The 17089-nt window shown below is 40.2% G+C and overlaps 1 protein-coding gene across 1 annotated transcript in view; it reads left to right on the top strand.

The window, feature by feature from the left end:
• Positions 1–17089, top strand: part of COL9A1 (collagen type IX alpha 1 chain) — a gene marked incomplete at both ends in the record, with an annotated part of 162528 nt that overhangs the window by 124552 nt on the left and 20887 nt on the right. The window contains 8 exons of the mRNA XM_080700071.1: positions 874–927; positions 1016–1069; positions 9487–9540; positions 10120–10191; positions 10911–10946; positions 11617–11661; positions 13303–13335; positions 16861–17007. Of these exons, the coding sequence (XP_080556197.1) occupies positions 874–927; positions 1016–1069; positions 9487–9540; positions 10120–10191; positions 10911–10946; positions 11617–11661; positions 13303–13335; positions 16861–17007 (495 nt within the window). The remainder of the gene's footprint in view (positions 1–873; positions 928–1015; positions 1070–9486; positions 9541–10119; positions 10192–10910; positions 10947–11616; positions 11662–13302; positions 13336–16860; positions 17008–17089) is intronic.

Below are 17089 nucleotides of genomic sequence, written 5' to 3'. Positions count from 1 at the left end.
GTGCCCTGAGCTGGCTGGTGGGGCTTTTTCACCAGCACATCCCCTTGTTCCCTCATGCTGACTTGATTCTTAAGTTGTTTTTTTTTTTTTTTGTAGTACTGGGGATTGAATCCAGGGCCATTTTACCTCCAAGCTACACCCCCAATCCCTATTTTTAGTCTTTATTTTGAAATAGGTTCTCCCTAAAGAGCTGAGGCTGGCTTCTAACCTGCAACCCTCTTGTCTCAGCCTCCCAAGTACTGGGATTACAAGTGTGCACCATACACAGGGCTGATTATTTTTTAACTTTTTTTTTTTGAGAGTCTGGAGATGGAACCCAGGGGCATTTGACCTCTGAGCTATACCCCCTGCCCTGTTTTTTAATTTTTTATTCTGAAACAGGGTGGCACTAAGTTATGAAGGCCCTCACTAAGTAGCTGAGGCTGTCCGAGAATCGCGATCTTCCGGTCTCAGCTTCCCGAATGCTGGGATTACAAGCGTGCACCACCATGCCTGGCTTATTTTTTTTTTTTAAACATTTTTAATAGTGTCAATATGGAGCAGAAGGTGCAAAGAAGTAGAGGGGGGAAATGGAAAAGGAAAAACATACACAGCTAATAGTGTGAAGAAATAAAAATCCTCCAGTTGAAGGGGATTCCCTTCAAATGGAGGCTGAAGACCTCCCTTTTTTGACATTTGACCTTTAATCTATTCTGAGACTAAATCTAAAGGACTTTGATATATTCATTCAGAAAGAAATTCTATATCCTCCTAAATTCTCAATGTGAAACCTAAGGCTATTTGAACATAAGTAATACCTGTCCTGAACAAGGCAGGTTGATGATATGCTTACTTTAAGTCTGAGTTACTCTGAATGTTGTATTTTGCCTCTAGGGTCACACAGGTGCCCCAGGGAAGCCTGGTCAATTGGGAAACTCAGGCAAGCCGGTAAGGTGCCATTTTACCTTTCCTTCAGTTATGACCTGTTGTTACCATGAGATGTTAACTTTTTCTATCTGGGTCATCCTCACAACAGGGTCAACAGGGGCCTCCAGGAGAGGTTGGACCTCGAGGACCCCGGGGGCTTCCCGTGAGTACTCCTCTTCCCCTGCCTTCGCTCTCTCTCTCTCTCTCTCTCTCTCTCTCTCTCTCTCTCTCTCTCTCTCTCTCACACACACACACACACACACACACACACACACACGCATGATGACCATTTCTGCTCTTATCCCATGTCCAAGGAAATATTTTAATGTGATTAAAAAAGCCAGCATTATTAACATCTAATTTATATACTATTTAATGCACCCATTTAGCCTATATAATTTATTAATTTTAATATATTTACAGAATTGTAAAACCATCACCACAATCAATTTGAGAACATTTTCATCCCATGTGAAATAAGTCCTGTACCCATTTACAATCTTTTGGCATTTTCTTCCGATTCCCCCAGTTCTATGCAACCACAAATTCACTTTCTGTCTCTATGCATTTTCCAGTTTACAAAATTTTATACAAATGGAGTTATCCAATATGTAGTATTAAAACTGACTGTCTTCTCTCAGTGTATCGTAATGTTCACCTGTACTGCAACATGCATTCCTTTTTATTGCTGGATAATATTTAAGGGTATGGATAGTTGTGTGCATACATCACATCTTATTGACCCATTCATCTGATGATAAAATTTGGATTGTTTTCATTTTTTGACAACTGTGAATAATATTAACTATGAACATTTGTGTACAGGTTTCTTGTGGACATACCTTTTAATTTCACTTGAGTACATAGCTGGGAGTAGAATTGTTGGTTAATATGGGAACTCTCTATTAAACTGAAGAAACTGCCAGACTTAAGTGTAGTTTGTAAACCTGTTTTAAAGCATATCCAGAATGAATATGTTCTCACTAGGTATAAAATTTAAACCTTAGAAAGTAACTAGAAAGTTAAACATTATGCACTTAAATTTGACTTTAGAACATTCTCTGTGGTCTTCAGTTTAATTTTTTATTTTCAGTCTGCCAGATAACAAGAAAAATTGCAAATGAGAACATAAAAATATTTCCAAATATCATTACTGTTTCTCCTTTTTTGGTGGTACTTTGGATGGAACCCAGGGGCATTCTACCTCAGAGCTACACACCCAGACCTACTTCATTATTTATTTATTTATTTTAATTTTTTGGTGGTACTAGGGGTGGAACCCAGAGGCTTTCTACCTCTGGGCTATCCTCACAGACCTATTTTATATTTTATTTGGAAACAGGGTCTCACTAAGTTGCTGAGAGCCTCACTAAGTAGCTGAGGCTGGCTTCGAACCTGTGCGATCCTCCTGTCTCAGCCTCCCAAGCGCGGGGATTACAAGTGTGCGCCACCATGCCTGGCTTTATTATTTTTGAGATCAGGCCTCACTAAGTAGCGGAGGCTGGCCATGAACCTGTGATCCTCTTGTCTCAGCCTCCCAAGTACTGGAATTACAAGCTTGTGTCACCACAGTAGGCTCATTATTGCTTCTCTGTTTCTTGAGTTTGCTGAATGAAGATTTCCAGGATTGGAAAAGTGAACGCTTTGGCCATCTTGTGGCATGAGTGGAGTTTTCTCACTTCTTACAGGTGTTTCTCAAATGTTTTCTATCAGGTGTTTTTCTGAAGTTTCTCTGTAGCCAAAGAAACTCACTCCTGATTTTAGTTATGCTCTGTACTTGCTTTTTACATTCTTTTTCCTGGAAGCCTGTAATTTTCTAATTGAAACACTTTCCATAGATTAAATGTCCAGGCACTGAGGTTATAGCTAGGTCACATTTCTAAAACAGTAAAGATGCTGTATGACTGGTCCATGGAGATTTAGCAGTGTGGGGGAACTGGAACTTTGAGAGTATTCACTGTACTGTCCACTTGACTGAGCAGAAAGCAGTGTGTAGTTGAAGGAACATGGACTGAGCCCCTTTAGTACGCCAGCACCGTGCACTAAACACAAAAGGTGCACAAAGCGGAGAGTGCTTAGCTCATGGCCAGTTAAGTGCCCAGGGACATATAAAGCACCGAAGCGCCAGAGGGAAACAGGACAGTTTTGACTCCTCATGTGAGGTGAGACGGAGCCGAGTCAGCTGCCCACTGTGAGGATGGGACCTGAATTTGGGTTTTGAGTTTTGAATTTCTGTAAGTGTCAAAATCCCTCCCATCATGTCCTGTCGCCAAGGCATTCCCGCGTCCCCTGTCATATTTCTAACTCTTGAAAGCTGCTGATTCTGTGTACGTGTCAACCTCTCTGGCATTTGACTTGCCTTCCCACGTCCTCCCCGCTATGGCTTGATTTCTGCAGTCTTCTCCTGATTTTTTCTTTTGGCCCCACCGGTGGTTTCCGTGAGCACCTCTCTGCACCGGTTGGACCACCCTCTGGCTTCTCCATCGCTCTACTGGGTTTGCACTTGGTCTAGGGGCTTCCGGTCCAGAGCAGGCAAATGGCCTGGCCGCGGGCTCCGTCCTGTCTTCTGGTGGTTCCTGATCATGTCTGTTTTCAGGCATCTCAGAACTTGCCAGGACTTTTGCTGAGTGGGTTGTTTTTGCTCTGCTCTCACGGTTCTGACTGGGGTGTGCACCATGCTGACCAACCTCCTGCATTTGGAAGACACCGTAGCATGCCATGTGTCTCTTGGAGGGCCTCACGCCACCCCAGCACCACAGACTGAAGCCCAGAGGAGCCCGTGCTGAGTGCTCTGAACTGCCTGCTTCTTCCTTCAGACATCAGACATCTACTCGGGCCCTGGCAACAGCCTGTAAAGCTGATGTGTGTGACGATTTGGGTCTAGACAGATACATACATACATACATACATACATACATACATATTTCTGTCTGTGTGAGAGAACATTTAAGCTTGCACTAGGAGAGAAATAAACTGCATAAAGTTATAAAATTGAATACTTTAAAAATATTTGGTAGCAAACCTAAAAGTTATCACTCTATTAAGAATAATATGACTTTCCAATGTTAAGAAAATGGGTTTGTAAAAATCAACTGACTATAAAAATCACAGTTGACTTCCTTAGCCTGGTGTGGTGGTATATGTCTATAATCTCAGTACTTGGGAAGCTGAGACAGGAGGATCTTAGGCTTGAGGCTAGCCTCAACTATTTAGCAAGACTGTTTCAAAATAAAAAAGGGCTTGGTGTATGACCTGGAGGTAGAATGCTCCTGGGTTTATCCCCCAGTATCCCTACCCCCAAATCAGGAATAAAAATGGTTGATCTCCTGGGTGAGCCAGCATCCTTTCTGCCAGAGAGAGGCTCTTAGTAGACAGAATAGGCTAAGAATAGTGATTTATAATTGTTCATTTCTAAAATTGGCACGGCACTAAAACTAGTGCTTATTGTTCAGCTAGTTAGAATTTGGGGCCATTAAGCAAATATGACAGCTGTATAAGTTAGAGTATGATGGCATAATTAATTATATTTGTAAATAATTCTGACAACACAAATTTAATTGTTTTCTGTGATCTTTTTAAGAGCAGATAGCTTTATTTCAAAAGGGAAGCCCTCAAGTGGAATCATTTGTCTGTATTAAAGAAAATAATTTTTTTTTTGGTGGTACTGGGGTTCCTGGAAGCCCTTCTACCTCCGGGCTACACTCCCAGACCCATTTTTACATTTTTATTTGGAAACAGGGTTTCCTAAGCCAGCGCCCGCGGCTGGCTTGAAACCTGCGCGATCCTCCTGTCTCTGCCTCCCAAGCGCGGGGATTACAAGCGTGTGCCACCACGCCTGGCAAAGAAAATAATTTTTACCAAAGTGGCACTTATGCTTTGTTTATGAAGAAGATATTTTGTGTGAGTTTAGTGACGTTGACAGAAACTGGAGACATGAGGAGTAGAGACAGTTTTTCCAAAAAAAAAAAAAAAAGTGTTTTTAAAGTTGTTTAGGGGAAAGTTGGGTGTGGTGGCGCACGCCTGTAATCCCAGTCCTCAGGAGGATGAGACATGAAGATCATAGGTTTGTGGCCAGCCTCAGCAGTTTAGTGAGACCCTGTTTCAAAATAAAAAAACAAAATGGGTCTGGGGATGTAGGTCAGAGGTAGAAATTCCCTGAGTTCAGGGAAGAATTTTAAGGCACTTTTTTGGTATTAGGGATTGAACCCAGGGGTGTTCTGCTTCTGAGCTACACTCCAAACTCTTATTTATTATTATTATTATTATTATTATTATTATTAAATTTTTTACAATACCCAGGGGCATTCTACCTCTGAGCTATACCCCCAGCCCTATGTTTTTAGTTTTTATTTTGAAACAGGGTCTCATTGAGTTGCAGAGGGCCTCACGAAGTAGCTGAGGCTGACCGGGAACCTACAATCCTCTTGTCTCAGCCTCCCAAGCACTGGATGACCTGCGTGCACCACCACGCCTGGCTTAGTTTTTGTTTTGAAATTGCCTCACTAAGTTGCTGAGGCTTTTGCTAAATTGCTAAGGCTGGCCTCAAGCCTGTGGTCTTCCTGTCTTAGCCTCCCGAGTACTGGGACTGCAGGGGCGTGTCACCATGCCCAGCTGAGGTTTAGGGGATTCGAAAGGCAAAAAACATTTATCCAAACACTTGGTTAAAAAATATAATTTTGCACGGTTTCCTTAGTTATCACCAGGATAACAGTAATAATGAGCACATTTAGAGTGCTTAGTATGAGCCAGGCACTGTTCTAAGCAATGTGAGTGTCTTATTTAATCCTCGCAAACTCTATGAGGTAGGTCCTGTTTGTAGTCCCACTTTACAGATGAGGAAAGCTAGGCACAGAGGAGTTGAGTTGCTTGCCTGAAGTTGTCTGCCGCGCATGGCAAAGCCAGCCGGGAGCCTGGCTGTTGGGCGCAGTGCCCACGGCTTTCCCACCACGTGCCTCCTGCCTCCGCAGCTGGCCAGAGTGCTGTGGCGAGCTTTTCAGGACCAGATACTTGGCATTTTAAAATTGAACATTTATAGAACTTTTGTGTTAAGCACGTATCAAAAATCTAAGTAAAGCTGGTAAAGATAAACAGAATATAAACACAGATTCTTGAGTCTCCTCCCAACCCCCAGGCCTATGGCATTAGAATCAGGGGCAGAGAAGGCTGGGGGAAAATTGGGAGTGGGAGGATGTGGGGAGGGAGCTGTCCAGTGCAATATGTGTCTAAAGAGCTCAGGGACTTGAATGCACATAGTTGGATAAAGGAGCTACATCTTTTTTTAAAGCCTTGACTGGCTTATTAAATAGAGATGAGTGGGCAGATGTCTCTGAACTTGATAGAACTGCAATGTAGAAGCAGAGTATCCAAGAGGAACAGAACCTTTTATTATGGTCTCTCTTTTCTAATGGTAGGATTTTCCTTTACTCTGATTCCTTTTGATTCTCCTGTTACAAATTGAGACCCCACTCTCTGTTTATGAGATGGGTCTCAAGGTGTTATCCAGGCTGATCTCAAACTCCTGGGTTCAAGCAACACTCTTGCTCCAGCCTCCCAGATAGCTGGGACTACAGGCGCCCCATCATGTCAGCCTACAAATGGGAACGGTTGTCCTGAAGTCTGTCAATATCAGCTGCTGGGAAGACTGGCCGGCCATCCCCCGGGCTTCCATTGCCCACACCTGAGAGTGTCCTTTCACCACAGCTGTGGGGCTTAAAGAGGTTTATTATTCATTTAGCACACTTGTAGTTGACAGAACTGTGGCTAATTACTCCTGGTAGAATATGTTTAGTTAAATCTATATTTTTAGAGATTATTATTTATACGTACGTACGTGTGTGTGTGTGTGTGTGTGTGTGTGTGTGTGTGTGTGTGTGTGTGTGTGTTGCTGGGAATGGAACCCAGGGGCATTCTCTGAGCTACATCCCCAGCCCTATTTTTTTATTCTTTATTTTGAAACAGGGTCTCACTGAGTAGCAAAGGGCCTCACTAAGCAGCTGAGGCTGTCCATGAACTGCGATCCTCCTGTCTCAGTCTCCCAAGTACTAGGAGTACAAGCATGCACCATCATGCCTGGCACTGTTTATATCTTGACCACTCATCATCTTAACTTCTTTCTTTTTTGCGGGACTGGGGATGGAACCCAAGGGCATTTGACTTCTGAGCTACACCCTCTGGCCTATTTTGTATTCTTTATTTTTGAAACAGGGTCTCGCTGAGTTGCAGAGGGCCTCACTAAGTAGCTGAGGCTGTATGTGAACCACGATCCTCCAGTCTCAGCCTCCCGAATGCTGGGTTTACAAGCATGCGCCACCACGCCCAGCTTCATATTAACTTCTTAGGTGGAATTCCAGGATTCTGAGGAGTGTCACGTTGTTGAAATACACCCAAATTGCAAGAACAGGAATAGAAACGCTTGGCTTAACTCATTGTAACTGGTCACTGTTGTGAGCTACCATTTTTTAGTGAGGTGATTTTTGTAGAAATACCTACATTTAGATGACCAAGGATTTATAGGATGGAAGTTAAATAAGACCTATGTCTGTATTAGTGGTAACAGAGGAGTATGCACCCAGTGTCCTCCTCCTGGCCCTACACATGTGCTTCAGGCTCTCATGGGTACATGGGCTCCAGAGCAGACCACCCCACACAGGGGCTCTGAGCCATCCTTATGTAAGCCTGAAGGCCTGTTACTGTCTGGGAAGGACTAATTGAGTGAATAATAAGAACTTATGAGAGACGGAGAAAACAAGATTCCCAAAGAAAAAAATTTTGCCTTTGAGAAGATAATTAATCCTACCAAAAATAACCCCAAAGTTATACAACTTGTATTTTATTTTTTATAATGGAGGTTGAACCCAGGGCATTCTACCTCGGAGCTACATTATCTGCTCTACTTTAGGGTCTTTGTAGGTTGCTGAGAGTTTCCCAAGTTGCTGAGACTGGCCTCTAACCTGAGTCCTTTTGTCTCAGCCTCCCAAGTACTGGGGTGCTCACCACAGTATTTTCATTTATCCCTTTAGTTTACAGGAATGTATACTAACTATTTTTATTTTGGATAATATAGCATAATGATTCATTTATTTAAAAGTAGATACTTGAGTTTCTGTTAGAGCTAAGCTTTCCCCTTCTGACATTATTAATTTTTCCCTTACCAATGACTCTTAATTGTTTTTAAACTAAAGTCATGTTAACTAATGACATTTAGGATTCCAGTCATGTCACAGTTGAAAAACTGTTTAAAAATCCCAACAGAGCAGATATTCTGAAGAAAATCTATCTTGAGCTTTGAAGTTCTAGGCCAAATTAATGGGGTAAGACCCAATTTTTACAGATGGATAGAAGAATCTATTATAATATCTAGTTTTCATCTAGATTTGCATCCTTCTTGAACCCATCCTCACAGGATACTGCCTCTGGAATCCAAGTTGTTCATGAAGGTTAAGGACCAATGCCTCATTCCAAAGTCCCATACCAAGCAGTTTATTCATACAGAAATTGTCAGAAAGTCTTCAAGAGCATTTAAGTTTAAATCTCCTACAAGTCACATAAAATTATTATTCATAGCCAGAGACTCTTGTAATTTGGCCAACATTTCTTAATCCTTTGGGGAAATTGAAAATTCAGAAGGTTTATGGATCTTGACATGTTGTTCAACTTAAAGATGAACATAGGGGTTAGAACAGAATAACCTTTTCATAAGCATTTGTAAATATTGACATTAGGATGGATCTGGCATGTCATTTTGCAGAAAAACGAACTCAGAGGACTCCTTTCATTTTTAATTTTATCACTCAGGAAATGTGATTATGTACCACATAAACTCAGTACTCAGCTTAGTTGAATGCATGTTAGAAATAAATAAGCTTTTATCAGGCTGCATAAAATTGTATAAAGGAAACAAAGTTGAAGAGCTCATGCGTCTCCTTTTAAGACTACAATGCACCAATTTAAGAAGTACTAAAAAGTTTTTTAAAGTTTAGAGTTTCAAATAAGTTTTTTTAAAACTTATTTTCAGATGAAACTTTAAATTGACCCACAAAATAAAATTAGCATTGCTTTTAGTGTATCTTTGTCATGAATTACACTTTTCCAAGGCTATTTATTCTTTTAAGACATAGTTAGAGCAAGAATGAGTAAAACAAAAACGTTTTTACCTCAGAAGCATTATCCATTTCTACCGTATCTGTCATTTTGAAATTACAGTAGTAATTTAAAGCATTTCTGTCTGTATTTCTTTTCTCCACTTTTGAAGTATAAGAGATTATTTGTCAAATATTGTTTCTGTAGACCAGAAAATGTACTGTGCTTTGGATACTGCAGAATTCCAAATTAATATGTATTTAATACCTCAAGAACACATATTCTAAGTGAGGGGATAAAACATTTATACAACTAGAATAATATAAATTAGAAAGTGATTCGGATGATAAAATTACTAATTTTCATTTCATGTCCATGTGTCAGATGTCAGGGCTTGTATATTAAAAAAAGAAAACTTAGAAAGGATGCAAATTTATTTACACAGTTATTAAGCATTTGATTTTGGTCAAATATCTAATTGATATGTTTGTATTTTTACAGGGCAGTAGAGGAGAAATGGGACCAGCAGGAGCCCCAGGCCTGCCGGGTAAACTGGTGAGTAATGTTTCTACAAAACAAAGGACATTTCTAGAAATAAGCAGGGAGAGAAAAGTGATTAAGGAAAGGTCACCAGATCAAATGTATTTGATTTCTGTTGTTAGAAGGGAATGTGCAAAAATGTAAATGTGGAATTTTAAATTATTCTCAGAGGTATTTTAATCAGCCTGGTTTGTAGTATATGTTTTAAAACCAAGTGAGACATGAAGTGCTATGTCTGGCCTCTGGTTGTGCTTGGAAGGGAGGAGAAGGGAACGGTGAGTGAATGCTGCCTTTTAGTTCTTTGGTTGCGCTTGTTTACACAGCAAGAATAGCAGTGCCATTGCAGGGGCTCGGCTGAAAGAGCCCACTGTGGCCTGGAGTGTCCAGGAAACCGAGGGCCTCAGAGGTGGGGCAGAGGCAGGAGGGGAGTCCTGATTTTCCTGAGAGTGTGGAGAGAGGCCAACAGGAGCAGCGGGGGTAAACCAGCCATAGTGAATCTATTTGAGATATGAGTCAACACGCCAAGGCCTACCTGGCTTGTGAGCGTCCAGCGTGGCAGATATGGTGACTCTGGACTCTGTGCTTGTTTTCCAGGGTCCTTTTGGTAGCCCTGGCCTCCCAGGCTTGCCTGGGCCCCCTGGACTTCCTGGGATGAAAGGCGACAGGGTAAGACATCCAGCCCTCCAGAAAGTTCCTTATTTGGAAGGCTGACTTGTACTATGTTGAGAAATCAAGCTTGCTTTGGGCCCAATGGAGGATTTTTCTAGAATTCGTTATTGAGCGGTATCACAAGGTATGCTAAGTAACTAATAATGGAAATTAAAAGGCAAAAATAAATAAATAAAAATTAAATAACTTATCAGAAGGAAAAGTAAAGGCTGAAAAGTAAAATCTTCAGTTGCAACCATGTTTTCTATCTAGTTCTAAATTTACACTCCTAGTAGTAAAATTTAATTGGGTATGACCACAGAATCCCAAGTTACAGAGATTCTTGAGACAGTTGACATCTCCAGGTGTTCCCTGATGATCCTGTTAGTGGGGAGGTTCTCTTCTATCTCATTATCCATGCTTGTGCGTATCCATCAACCCAACATGGGATTTGGTTCATTTGAAATTATATAATCACATCCAGGCGTGGTGGTGCTGTAATCTTAGCACTTGGGAGACTGAGAGAGGAGGATCACAGGTTTGAGGCCAGCCTCAGCAAGTAGTGAAAGTCTCAGCAATCTAGTGAGACCTTGTTTCAAAATAAAAGTAAAAAATAGGGCTGGGGCTTTAGCTCAGAGGTAGAATCCCTGAGTTTAATCCCCATTACCACAGGTGGGGGGAAAAAAAGAAATTATATGAACAGCTGAAAATACTGAAAACATATTTTTCTATTGCAGGGTGTATTCGGTGAACCAGGTCCAAAAGGTGAACAGGTAAGTTGGATGATTTTATTGCTGTGAAATGTAGTGTTCAATATGCACCACTTCACTGGGGCGAGGGCTGGGCGCCGGGACTGGCTTCTCTGTGGGTGTGATTAAAATGATGGAGACTCAGTTTTTCTCAGTGTGCTCTGTACTGAGTGAAACTTAGAGTTGAGTGTATTCTGTAGCCTTATCTGCTGGTGCTAAAGATGGCTCTGCCTCCTGGATCACACACTCTGCTTCTCTGAAGGGTCCAGCTGCTCTGGCTCAGCACATTGGTTTCCTCCTGGCTGATGGAGCCTTCCAGAGCCACATGCATTATGTTTTAAGTTTTTCTTGATCAAGACTTCAGCAATTATTGTATGTCTAATGAATTATACTCAGCACTTTCCTTGGGTTCCTTTGTTTATTGTTAAGATTCCTCTTTTAAGGGCTACCAAATTAGAAAATTGCTGGATATGGCTGTTAGTTTAATTAAATTAATTGAATGAAACTCAGTATCACCTCTGTCCTCTCTCTGGTTTGGACTAGGCTGCTATATTGAAAAACCATTGAGAGAATTTTGTATCCTGCATGATTGCTCTTGTGAGCATCATGGGTATTTATGAAGGTTTATCAATATTGGCTGGTTAAAGTAGAATGTGATAATGAATTTTAAAAAATGTAACCTTTTATTTTTTAGGGTGCCTCTGGTGAAGAAGGTGAAGCAGGAGGAAGGGGTGATCTTGTAAGTTTTTTTTTTCCTTCTTGTTAATGATGTAAGTTTACCAATTTTAAGCTGTATTAGAAATGTGTAAGCATTCGGGAAGCTGAGACAGGAAGGATCGCGGTTCATGGACAGCCTTAACTACTTAGTGAGGCCCTTTGCAACTCAGTGAGACTCTGTTTCAAAATAAAGAATAAAAAATAGGGTTGGGGGTGTCTCTCGGAGGTAGAATGCCATTGGGTTACATCCCCAGAACCACACACACACAAAAGAGAAAGAAATGTGTGTATGTTTTTCTCTTTTTTATGATCCTACTATCCTCAGCACCTTCTTTAAAGGCTAAGATGTTTCTTCTCTAAGAAAAGATTGCATCCCAGAGCAAATAAAGCAAGAAGACACCCCACCACTGATAAACCTGACTGAACTTTTAGAGAAATGCTTTTTAGATGGTGAATTTTCTTGTGGCTTTGCATCTATGCATCCAAGGTGATTTTTACAGGATATAGAAAGTCTACAAAACAAAATTGAAAATTTATTATAGTTAGGAAGCTGTGGCTTGCAAATCTGACCAAGGGCATTCTCTCTACTCTTGAAGGAAGTGACTTCCATTTTCAGAGAATGACACTGCTAAATCTCCAGGAAATCACTAAGAACACGTTCTCTTTACTGCTAGAATCGCTTGACCTGCTGGCTTACCATTATGGTTTTGATATCGACTAACATAAGCCACTATTGAAATTTATGTGTTGGTCCTTTGGAGTCAAGGATGACATAGTTCCCATGAAATCACTTAGAGAGCTTTTTTGCACAGGAAAAAAATTCTGGTAATGTTGTTTTATTCAGGTTTTCAAGCCTTATTTTCATGAATATTTTATTCTTTTTATTCTTTTTATTGGTGCATTACAATCATACATCTTGATGAAGTTCAAGATGATAGAGGCATAGGTGCACAAAGTACTTTTTTGTGATGTTCAGGATTTAGAGTAAATATAAGTGTAAAATCTGAATTGGGAAAGCTTCCTAATTATCAAGTGAATTCATAAGAAGATTATTCCATTTGATTTTCTGTTGAAGCTGTTCATTTTTATGGACTAAGAATGTTTTAAATCATTCTGTTTCTAGTGGAGATTAACTGGCATGCTAACACTTGTGCTGAACTCATATCTAGAATTAATTGTAGGAGATTTTCAATTTTTTAAAACCTAAAAAAAAGCATGCATATTTTGTCTGATAGACTTTGGGAGATGAATTTAAAAATAAATTGTTTGAGTTACTAAAAATGAAGTTTTAATAAATTGGTTTGAATGTCTATCGTGTTTTATAACAGATTGCCATTTGATTATCTCTTGACCCATACCTTTTAATTCTCAATGCCTAGCATTTTTAATCTGAATAGACCCTTGAGGAACTCTGATTCAACCTTGTTATTTAACAGATCATTGAGCAAAAGGCTGGGGCTACTTAGCTCACAGAGGGTCATAGAATTAAGTAGCAGAACTGAGTCTAGAATCTAAATTTTGAGCCTAATATTTTTCTTCAGTGGCAAGGTTAATCTGTTCATGGTTTTCTATATGTCAGCAGCACAACAGACCTTTTAATGTTTTTGGGAAACTATCAAATGTAAATATATTTTTCTAACATAATTTTATTTTATTGATTTAGGGAGAAATAGGATTACCTGGCCAGAAGGGATCTGTAAGTACTATGAATAGTCATGGTGTAAAAAAATTTAAAAATAGCCGGGCGTGGTGGCGCACGCTTGTAATCCCCGCGCTTGGGAGGCAGAAACAGGAGGATCGCGCAGGTTCGAAGCCAGCCCCGCGCGCTGGCTTAGGAGACCCTGTTTCCAATAAAAATGTAAAAATAGGTCTGGGAGTGTAGCCCGGAGGTAGAAGGGCTTCCAGGAACCCCAGTACCACCAAAAAAAAAAAAAAAAAAAATTAAAAAAAAAATTAAAAATATAAATAGCTATAGAAAAAGCAATGCTCTCCTTTGTGAAACCATTCTATTCAATTCAGTTCTTAAAGGACTTACCTTTAAGGAAATAGATGTTTAAATTTATCCTTTAGGTAATGGATTAACCCAATACAAAAAATTCACAACTGTATAAATGGACCTACCCTTTGAATTAACCACTCTAAAGACAATTTTCCCATATTACAAACAATGAAATGAATGTTACACAGCAGTACTCTAATTTCTTCCCCAAATGGGTCATTTTTAAAGAATTGACTTGTGCTTTGGGGTGACAAGAGTATAAATGAATTTCATTGGCAGTTCCACTGTGGGAAATATTTTAGTAATTTTCTTAATCTCTTGTGTGGTGCTGGTTGAGGAAGTAAGATAGAGGCATAATGTGTAAGAAAATATAATAGAGAATTATTAGAATTAGAAAATGATCTTTTGTTATATTTCATCATTTTACAGAAACGAATGTCCTTAAAGATTAGATGTATTTAGAATGATCTAGAATGTATCTAGAATCCAATTAGTAGAAAACCTGAGGTGATTTGCTAATTTCAAAGGAATTACAAATCTAATACAATTAGAAACTTAAGAAAGTTTAAGAAGAAAAGATGACTCTCCCATCTCAATTTCATATGTCACTACCATCAGCTTCCAGCTAATTCCCAAGTCCTTCCTATTTCTGGAATATTCTCCACTCCTCTGTCTCTGTCTCTGTCTCTATCGTGTTATCTCCATGAGAGCCAATGTAATCTAAATAAAAAGATAAAACCACTGTGTAACTCTCCTTTGCTTAAGATCTTCAAGACTAACATTTGACGGACTAAAATCAGGTTGATAGCAAGGTATCCAATGCCTTTGATGACGTGTTCTTTGCTTCACAAATCTCGTCTATATTTCTGGAATCTCATCCACTTGCAGTTCTTATGTGCCATGCTGTTGAATACTTTTCCCTGGTCTCCTACTCTGGAATGCACTTTCTTTTGTTAGAATAGATACCTTCTACTTATACATTAGCTCCCTTCTCAGCTTTACCTTCTCTGGGAGGACCCCCCCCCCCCCCCAGATGGTTACAGTGCCTGACCTGGGGCTTTCTGAAGACTGCTTAAAGTAATATTTTCACATTGTATTAATTTATCTGCCCCTAAACACCAAGTTTCAAGTGACATTTTATGACTAAGAAGCTTTGGAAGGAATGGTTTAGGATTATTTTACTTCACTCTCTAGAAATATTTAGTAATGTTCAATGGAAAATATTCAAGCTATAAAAGAAAATGATCATAATACAGTGGTCAACACAAATCAATCGCATTCTAATCCGAGTATTTGAATATTCTGTTGTCAGCCCTTAATTTGTCACTTCTTCCTTCTCCCTCTTTCACCTGACACTACCCAGGTCAGGCTGATGAAACTGAACTGCACTGTCCCAGAATCAGAGGCAGTGGTTACAGACGCACTTCACTCCACTGTGGATGAACGTGTGAGGTCGTTGTCTGTAACCCGAGTTAGACTTCAGTGGACTATTTCTCAGCTGAGGAGTTCTTTCCTGAAGATTCAGGGCCTTAAGTCTCCCTGGCCATGTTGGCCCTTGAGAGCTTCATCAGGTTCTTGTTCCTGATCCTAGCAATATCTCAGCCATCCAGCAAGACTGTATATTCCAATTTGGTCCCCTTTCCAATAACCCCTCAGTGCATTTCTGAGTTCATTTTGGCTTCTTTTTGGGCGGTTTTAAAAGATGGAGTTTTGTGCTATAGGCAACTGACAATTCTGCAGACTTCATGGTGTTTCTTTAGCTCTCCTCACTGATACTGTCTTTTGGGAAGTCTTTTAAGCCGTAATCTCTTTGTAGAAGCAGTCAGTCTTGACAAGTTGGCTTAGATGGATATGATTTTTTTTTTGTGCAAAAAGAGGCTGGAAGAAACAACTTGCCGAGCTTTATTTGGTTGTGCCTAGTGAAAGCACTGCCTCGTCATCTCCATCCTTTGGGTTTAAAGCATTCAAATGTTTGAAAGAGCTCTTCCTAGATAAATGTTTTATATGAGAAAGAGTTCGGGTTAGGTTGCTTTATGAACGTTCGCACCTTGAGCACTCACATTCCCTGGCTGCTTCCTGACCTTTTATCTTCTCATTCTTCTTCTGAACAATAGTATGTCATAGCTACCCTGCCACAGAGTCTATCAGAGGAATCTCAAAAATGTTAGTTTCACAAGAAGTGAATTTGGCTCTTTTTAAAGTGGTTATTGTAGAAGAGGATTCTTTTAAATGCTCTTAGTGGTCTGTTTTCAGGCAAAAAATCCAACATATATAATTTTGTGCTGAGGAAATAAGTGATTTTATTTAAAAATTTTTAATATTTAGATTTTAACCATTAAATACTTAAAATGTGCATTTGCTTTCTCCTCCCCCAGTGTATTAAGTGCAACATTTAAAATGTAGTACTTTCAGTGTATTGATTCAGTTTATATTAGTATTTTGTTATTTCTGGATACACCTATGTGTCTTCAAATTCACCAAAAAAAAAAAAAAAATTAGAAAGTCTAAATAACATGTTCTTGGAAATATCTTTATTTTATGCTTGCCATTTTGGTGACTCCCAAATAACATATCTTATAGGAACGTGTTTTTTTTTTTTTTGTGGCCATAAAATTCTAACAAGCTTTATAGGAGGGATCCCTGGGTGGGGGGATGGGGGTGCAGCTCAGTAGCAAAGTATGTGCTTAGCATATACAAGTTCCAGCCTTAGCACCAAAATGAAAACAAACAAACAAACAAACAAGAAACCTCAAAAAGCTCCGCACACTTTTCTAATCCCAGTACTTGGAAGGCCGAGACAGGAAGATCACGAGTTCGTGGCCAGCCTCAGCTACTTAGTGAGGCCCTTCTACAACTTAGTAAGACCTTGTTTAAAAAATAAAAAAATAAGGCTGGGGGTGTAGTTTGAAGGTAGAATTTCCATGGAGGTTCAATCTCCAGAACCACAAAAAACAAAACAAGAAAACCAAAAACCTTTTCCAATGGATATTTTGAAATGATAATAAATAGTACAGATTTTTGATTGTTATCTGAATTGGGATTCCCAGAGACTGGGAAGTTATCAGATAATTTTATGTGAAGAAACTTCACCCACTTCCTAATGGATACCTCTTAGGGGAGAGAATGTAGGGAATCCACCATTTCATGGAAGTGTTTTTACTAAGAGTAAGCCGGCGCATTACCGTGCTAGCCCTGCTCTTACTGTGCTCCATCTTATTCCAGGTGGGTAATCCTGGGGAGCCTGGTTTGAGAGGGCCTGAAGGAATCCGCGGGCTCCCTGGAGTGGAAGGACCGAGAGGACCACCTGGACCCCGGGGCGTGCAGGGAGAGCAGGGTGCCACGGGCCTGCCTGGTGTCCAGGGCCCTCCGGTGAGCGGTGGGCGGGCCCACTGTTTCTCCTCACCCCCCAGGGGTGGGCCGACTCCATCTGGGCAGCAAGTCCTCTTGTATA

Source organism: Muscardinus avellanarius, assembly GCF_963383645.1.
Source record: "Muscardinus avellanarius genome assembly, chromosome: 8".
Taxonomy (NCBI): domain Eukaryota; kingdom Metazoa; phylum Chordata; class Mammalia; order Rodentia; family Gliridae; genus Muscardinus; species Muscardinus avellanarius.
This window is presented reverse-complemented; position numbering and strand designations above follow the sequence as displayed.